The following is an 8133-nucleotide window of genomic DNA, read 5'->3' as shown; positions in this document are numbered from 1 at the left end:
TAATTATTCTTGCGTAGATTAAAGATTTATACATGTGTGTGACTCTGTCTGCAACACTATATGTGTATGTGTGTCCAGGGCCGGATTTCCCACAAGGCCAACCAAGGCCCAGGCCTCGGGGCAGCAGGGGTGTACAATTCCTATATCCCGACGTCCAGGACACGCAGTTTCGGGTGCAGGCGGGTAGTTATTTTCTACATTTAGCCCTTGTTTGGGCAAGCAGTGCTAAATGTACAGCAATGTTGCCGAGATCACTTGTATGCAGCTTGCAGGTCTGCCATTCTCCATTGGGGGGGGGGTTGGCGGTGGTGGGGGAGGGGCATTGAGGAACCTGGTCTTGGGGCAGCAGAGAGAGTAAATCCGGCCCTGTGTGTGTCTACCTGCTCTTTACTCTATGTGCATTAGTCTGTCACCCTGTATGTAGACATGTGTGTTTAAACACCAGCCTCATTATAGAAAGTGCAGCCATAATTTTTTAGCAAAAAAATTCCTAATGTTGAAATGTAAATGGGAAAATATATAATTTATAAGAAGAAAAGAAAAAAACTTTTTTCCTTTTCTTTTCCTTCAAAATGTTCCAATAAGGTGAGCACGTCTTGGAAATCCACTAAATGGTTTGGATTATACTCAATAAATTAAAGAAAATCTGCCATAAGGGCCATTTAACAAGATTATAATTTTAATTGTGAAAGAGATGAAAAGAAACACTGTAGAACATAATCTTACGTATATTAAGAACTGTTTGGCTGTACACAGCATGCCACTATGTTGGCACAAAAATCCCATTGGTGACCTGGAGAGTTCTATTTGCATTTCCCAATGATGCTACTACAGCAGATGAGAGATAGAAGGAAATAACTTCCAGAGCAAGTAAGCAATCTGTTAAGTGAAAATAGAGGCTGCCAATTCCAGGAAAACTGAACTAACCTCTTTCTTTCATGCTGTACATTGGTGGGCTTGAAATGATTGCCAGGGGCATAACTAAGAAGTGCTTGAAGGTACACTCCAGTAAGACATGAAACATTTGCATTTAAACTGCCTCAGAGGACACTTTCTACCAGCTGCCTCTGACTTTCATCCTCATTCACCTGACCCAGTAGCAAAATCCCTTTACTTGCCAATATCCTCATTTTCTCAAAAGTCCTAAGTGTATGCTTCCAAAAATGCAAACCTGTGTGCTCCGAGCCTCTCACTGAATCCTTATTAATGCACATTGACATAGGAGAGGAAAGGTATACAGCACAGAACAGGACATGCTGCATACTTGCAGTTAACAAGCACCACTTATTCATTTTATATTTGACAACTTTTTTTTGTATTGATTTTTTTCTGTGATACTTAGGTTGTATTTGTCTTTTGCTGTTAAGGATTCATGCCACATTTTCTACTATAATTGGCACAGATTAATCTGTTCTCAAATCTATTTGTGCTTCAGTGGTGTATTTAACTATTGACTTTTTCCTATGTCTCAGCATTTAAAAACTTTATAAGTTATTTGTGATGTATAGTATAAGTACTCTCGGTCCCACTGCCATTTTTGTATTAACCCATTCAGTACTCAGTAAAGTCAATACCAGATAAGCAATTGTGTCGGTACGTAAAAGTTAATGAAAAGCTAGCAACGGGGTGATTGCAAAGGAGAGATAACCCATAAATAAATCATTTTTAGGGGTCAAACCAAGCCCTTCTGTCTGATACCAAAATCTGTAGCAATGAGTTAGGTGCTACAGGGTGACCACTGTGAGAAAGGCACAAACTGTTGGCGCTATGTAAATCCTGTATAATAATAATAATAATAATAAATGTATATTATCTTATTTTGCAAAGGGAAAAAGTAAAGTGGGAGAGATGTACATCAATAAAATGGTATCCCGTCTTTTATATTTTACCAAAAAATTGGGAAATTATAAATGTTTTAGAATTTAATATAGGGGAAACTGTTTTTTTTTTAAATCTGTAATTTTTCCTTAATATATAAAAAAATAAAAACCCCAGTGGTGAATAAATACCACCAAAAGAAAGCTCTATGTGTCCCCAAAAAAGGGTATAAAATTCATTTCAGTACAGCGCTGCATGACGGAATAAATGTCAGTCAAAGTACCGCAGCGCTGAATACTGAAAAATGGCCTGGATGGGAAGGGGGTTTAACACCGCGGATGTCAACTGGTTAAATAAACTGGTAAACAACAATAATTTGAAATAGGGCTTTAACATATACAGAAGGCCATTGGAAGCTTAGGTCTCTTATGGCCTTTAAGGATGGTAGATTTTAACTCAAAATTTATATGAAGGTATTTACTTACTTAAAAGCTTTAGCTGGTTTAGACTATTACAAGTTTTGGCACTGTGGTGTATTTTCTAACTAATGTAAGCGAACTAAGCTTATAAAATTCCCCCAATAATTATACATGATTATATATAATACAATCTTTTATAATGTACGAATATGGAGGTTCAAACCGGATCCCAAGATGTTCTGTTTGAGAACTGAATATAATATTAGATTGCTACCTGTGAATAACTGTAACTAGACCAGGCTGCTTAATAGCTTTGTACAGGACAATTTAGGCTGTTAAGATTAAATGCTTAAACAGTCTTTATTGTATTTAAAATAATTCATACTAACTGTATAGGTGCCTGGGAAATCACAAATTCCCTATATGGTAAAGTTTGTTCTACTGGCCTGAACATAGGTGTTGAGATGTAGGTTAATTTTGTCTTTAATTTGTTATTTTTTGCATTTCTTTGTATTTAACAGTGGTGAGGAATATTGTTACAGTCTATAAAGGGAGTTTTTGATTCCCCATGCAAACCGACCTGCTTTAATGCAGACCTCCACAGACATTTAAACTCCTCCTGCTACGCAGTGGCGTAACAACCGGGGGTGCAGCAGGGGCGCGGGCCCTGGGCGAAAAGTGAAGGGGGGGCGCCGGCCGAAAATGGCACTTTCGGCTAAATGCCGAAAGTGACATTTTCCTGCCGTTTTGTCGGCGCGGCCGTGATTCCTTTCATCCCCGCTGGGACACAGAGCAGTGCCCAGCAGGGATGAAAGGAATCAGAGAGAAAATGACAGCCGGCCGAGCGCTGCGGGACGAGCGCTGTGAGCGGCCGGTGTCTTTCCTCCCACACCGCTCGGCCGCCTATCACAGTGCAGCAGAGCGGTGTGGGGGCGGAGACAGCCAGCGCTGTCACAGGAGGCTGGGCTCTCCTCTTGCAGCCTCCTATGACAGTGTGTGTCAGAGAGGAGAACGGGTACAAGCACTCAGCGATCAGTGATCGCTGAGTGTTTGTACATAATTGAGGACCTGGTATGTAAACTATATCCTCAATTATGAATGAACAGGAGTGATCTATATCCCCTCCTGTTCATTCATAATTGTAGTTATAGTAAACATACCATGTTATCAATGAACAGGAACACTCATAAAGGATTCCTGTTCATTGATAACAGGGGACACAGAAAAAGAGATTGAGGATTGTGTCCTCAATCAATTTTTCTATTTTTAAAGGGAAATATCAGGGGTCTGTTTAGACCCCCAATATTTCCCCGAAGCCCCTAACAGTAAAGTAAAAAATAAAAATATTTAATAAAAAAATTAATTAATAAATAAAAATTGATTTTAAAAAATGAAAAAGTTTCAAAAAAAATAAAATATTAAAATTTGAAAAATATAAAAACATGTGTGTGTGGAGGGGAGGTGCAGGGTACAGTTCCAGTGGTTGTTTATATAATGGGGGGGGCGAAAAAAAAATTCTGCCCCGGGCGCCCAGAACTCTGGTTACGCCACTGCTGCTATGTCATACAGCCACTGGGAGTGAAAGCAAGGACCTGTGTCAGCTATGAATTGCTGGAGACGTAGCTCAAATAAGGCTTTGGAGTCACATGTGTCTCCATACCTAGAAGTACCAGGTATTTGTTTTGGTGTCTGGCACCAAATGGAGTGGCACAGGATCAAAGGAAGGAAAGTGATGGGGGATTGAAAGAAAGGTAAGTATATATTGCTGGAGGGAGGTTAAAGCAAGCCTGTTGCTTTGCCCTAAATGGGGATTCTCTGCAAACAATTTGTCCTGTGTACACATGTAATATAAATTCATTATATTTTACTACAAGGCATTTATTATTATTGAATTATTTTTGTGCTCAGGCTTTTATTTTCCTTCTATGTCTCTCTTTTTGTGTCCTCAAATGATCTTATTCTATTACAAATAAGCTTTATTTTTAAGCTATTGGTTTGACATTATTTCTTATGGCAGCATAAAAGGGCAGGGTATAACAATATATCTACTGTATATTACTTTTGCATTTCTTGTATTATAATGCATGTATATAGATTTTATATTATATATTATTACTATTGATGTGTTCCAGGTTTCTTAACCTTGACTAGAAGAATTTGCTAACCATGTTATTAACCTTAATATACATTTTAGGGGGCAAGTATATAGAATTGTATTATTTAATGTCCATAGAAGGTATTAATGTATAAAATGTTTCTATAATGTAAGAATATTTTTGTAATGATTATGATATTGGGGTAGTGCTTGAGAATGTTCTTGGATATAACGTTAATAGAGTAGAAGTCCTGTGTTTGTCACACTATTTGAGCATTAGGAGACAGTGCTGGGCTAATAATAAAATGAGGAACTAACACGACATCTCTCATATTTTAAAGACCGAGCCCTCCCAAAAGTGATAATTCAGTGTTAAGTGAACACTTGTTGCTAATGACGACTTGCTGCCAAGAACGAGCCTAATGAAGCATCAAAGACCCCCAAATCTTATGCATGTAGACTGAAATATTTTAATATTTACTGTTTCTAATCTGGGGATATTGTCAGAAGCCATAAAAGCCAAGTAATCTGATCAGTGATCGCTGAGTGTTTGTACATAATTGAGGACCTGGTATGTAAACTATATCCTCAATTATGAATGAACAGGAGTGATCTATATCCCCTCCTGTTCATTCATAATTGTAGTTATAGTAAACATACCATGTTATCAATGAACAGGAACACTCATAAAGGATTCCTGTTCATTGATAACAGGGGACACAGAAAAAGAGATTGAGGATTGTGTCCTCAATCAATTTTTCTATTTTTAAAGGGAAATATCAGGGGTCTGTTTAGACCCCCAATATTTCCCCGAAGCCCCTAACAGTAAAGTAAAAAATAAAAATATTTAATAAAAAAATTAATTAATAAATAAAAATTGATTTTAAAAAATGAAAAAGTTTCAAAAAAAATAAAATATTAAAATTTGAAAAATATAAAAACATGTGTGTGTGGAGGGGAGGTGCAGGGTACAGTTCCAGTGGTTGTTTATATAATGGGGGGGGCGAAAAAAAAATTCTGCCCCGGGCGCCCAGAACTCTGGTTACGCCACTGCTGCTATGTCATACAGCCACTGGGAGTGAAAGCAAGGACCTGTGTCAGCTATGAATTGCTGGAGACGTAGCTCAAATAAGGCTTTGGAGTCACATGTGTCTCCATACCTAGAAGTACCAGGTATTTGTTTTGGTGTCTGGCACCAAATGGAGTGGCACAGGATCAAAGGAAGGAAAGTGATGGGGGATTGAAAGAAAGGTAAGTATATATTGCTGGAGGGAGGTTAAAGCAAGCCTGTTGCTTTGCCCTAAATGGGGATTCTCTGCAAACAATTTGTCCTGTGTACACATGTAATATAAATTCATTATATTTTACTACAAGGCATTTATTATTATTGAATTATTTTTGTGCTCAGGCTTTTATTTTTCTTCTATGTCTCTCTTTTTGTGTCCTCAAATGATCTTATTCTATTACAAATAAGCTTTATTTTTAAGCTATTGGTTTGACATTATTTCTTATGGCAGCATAAAAGGGCAGGGTATAACAATATATCTACTGTATATTACTTTTGCATTTCTTGTATTATAATGCATGTATATAGATTTTATATTATATATTATTACTATTGATGTGTTCCAGGTTTCTTAACCTTGACTAGAAGAATTTGCTAACCATGTTATTAACCTTAATATACATTTTAGGGGGCAAGTATATAGAATTGTATTATTTAATGTCCATAGAAGGTATTAATGTATAAAATGTTTCTATAATGTAAGAATATTTTTGTAATGATTATGATATTGGGGTAGTGCTTGAGAATGTTCTTGGATATAACGTTAATAGAGTAGAAGTCCTGTGTTTGTCACACTATTTGAGCATTAGGAGACAGTGCTGGGCTAATAATAAAATGAGGAACTAACACGACATCTCTCATATTTTAAAGACCGAGCCCTCCCAAAAGTGATAATTCAGTGTTAAGTGAACACTTGTTGCTAATGACGACTTGCTGCCAAGAACGAGCCTAATGAAGCATCAAAGACCCCCAAATCTTATGCATGTAGACTGAAATATTTTAATATTTACTGTTTCTAATCTGGGGATATTGTCAGAAGCCATAAAAGCCAAGTAATCCTATAAAACATCTCTAAATTACTAAGAGAAATAACTTTTCCAAGGCAGATAGCAAGTATCTCAGTCCTACAGACAGAGCCCAGACAGGAAACCAAACTGTAGCTGATTGTACTGCAAGGTGTATACATAGGTAGTAACGTCTGTAATTACTAATTTATTTACATAATGTCTTCCTGTATAGGTAACAGTTTCAGTACAACAAAGATGTCTCGTGCACAGACATTTTCCAGCTACTCCTCTGAGTCGTGGAAGAAGTACCAGCAGCCCTTGTCGGTGTTTAGCGGCTATGAATCCATCTACTGCTCGTGCATCCTCTAGTGACATTCAGAAGTCAATTGACTATAGAGACAATGTTAACTGGAACCTGAAAGTTGGATCAGGAAGTCATCTGCATCCTGTGCATTCAAGGAAGATGAGTTACATTGAAAGCAGAGACCGAGGTTACCAAATAGACAATTAAGAAACTGGAGACCATGTTTCTATTTTATGTATTTATTTTTTAGTCTTCTGTATGTTGTTGGAGTTCTGTTTAATTGCTTTTACAAGCAGTCGCAAACAAATGCTACAAGCTACGTTCATTAACATGTGATCTATGACTGACTGTGCTATAGATCCCCAACCTAAATCATGTACTTTGTTTTTACCATTTCTGGTACTGTGTAGAGACAAAAAAAAACACAGTGTTCTTTTGATGTACTTGTGCCTGATCAAAGAGTTGTCTGAAATTAAATATGAACACATTAAAACACAAGTAATCACAAACTGACATGCTGTTCAATTTAGCAGTTTAATCAACTGTCCAAATGGCTGTTTGCTGCAAACTGCTTACTAAAACAAATATGAATCCTGCTCCTCAAGCATATGGCACAGTATGAACATTATGCAGTCCTAGCATTAGTACCTCTTTAGTTTTATATGAATATAAAGTCAAGCTTTCCTCTAATCATGGAGAAAAAAAATTAAATGTATTATTAATGAGGGACAAGTCTCAGGCAGATAAAAGGGAGGGATACTGCAGGCAGATAAAAAATTGTTTAATATTAATGCCAGTCATGGACAGTCAGCTACCTCATTGATAGAGAAAGTCTTCAAGACATTTGACCCTCTGAGACATCCGTCCATCTTTGGTCACTTAAATGCCAGGGCCCATTACATTCTTCTCTTTGACTTGGCCAATATGTGGATGCTATGCACATAGAGTGTCAGTTTCAGTCCTTAGCATCCAGGTTCAAAGACATTTCATAACAAAAACAAAAAAATCAATATTGTAATACAGAGAACAATTGTACCTGAGAGGTTCTGCCACTCTTAGTGATTCTACTAAATGTTACATTTTCATCTGTATATTTTTTCTGCAGGAAACAGGTTGTTTTACAGTGGGGTTAAAAACAAATAGATGGCATTTGTAAGTTTCAGCTCAATTTGTTTTTTAACTATACATAAAGCATCCATCCATCTAAAACTGTGGAAGTGCAAGAGGCTTTATGTGTATACAGACTATACAAATTTAGATCCATTAAGGCCCTCTGTTGTTCTCCTATATATTTCTATGCTGCTACCAATGTTTCAACTTGGCTTTGTGTTGGAGGATCCTTGTTTGATAAAAGTGGAGTCAACAAATGCAGGATATTGTTAGAAAGCTCTCAAGGCTTAAATAGAATACATATTTGTAAGAGT

General features: G+C 37.1%; 1 protein-coding gene across 1 annotated transcript in view; it reads left to right on the top strand.

Annotated features, from left to right (window-relative positions):
* The window catches only part of LOC108784954 (docking protein 6), a 322423-nt gene extending 315324 nt beyond the window's left edge, over positions 1-7099 (top strand). Inside the window, exon 8 of the mRNA XM_018553907.1 lies at positions 6638-7099. Coding sequence (XP_018409409.1) covers positions 6638-6774 — 137 coding nt within the window. The 3' untranslated portion in view covers positions 6775-7099. The remainder of the gene's footprint in view (positions 1-6637) is intronic.
* Positions 7100-8133: the final 1034 nt, after the last annotated feature.

This window comes from Nanorana parkeri, unplaced genomic scaffold (assembly GCF_000935625.1).
Source record: "Nanorana parkeri isolate BGI_ZX_2015 unplaced genomic scaffold, ASM93562v1 scaffold134, whole genome shotgun sequence".
Lineage (NCBI taxonomy): Eukaryota > Metazoa > Chordata > Amphibia > Anura > Dicroglossidae > Nanorana > Nanorana parkeri.
Note: the sequence above shows the minus strand (reverse complement) of the source record. Positions and strands in the feature narration are given on the sequence as shown.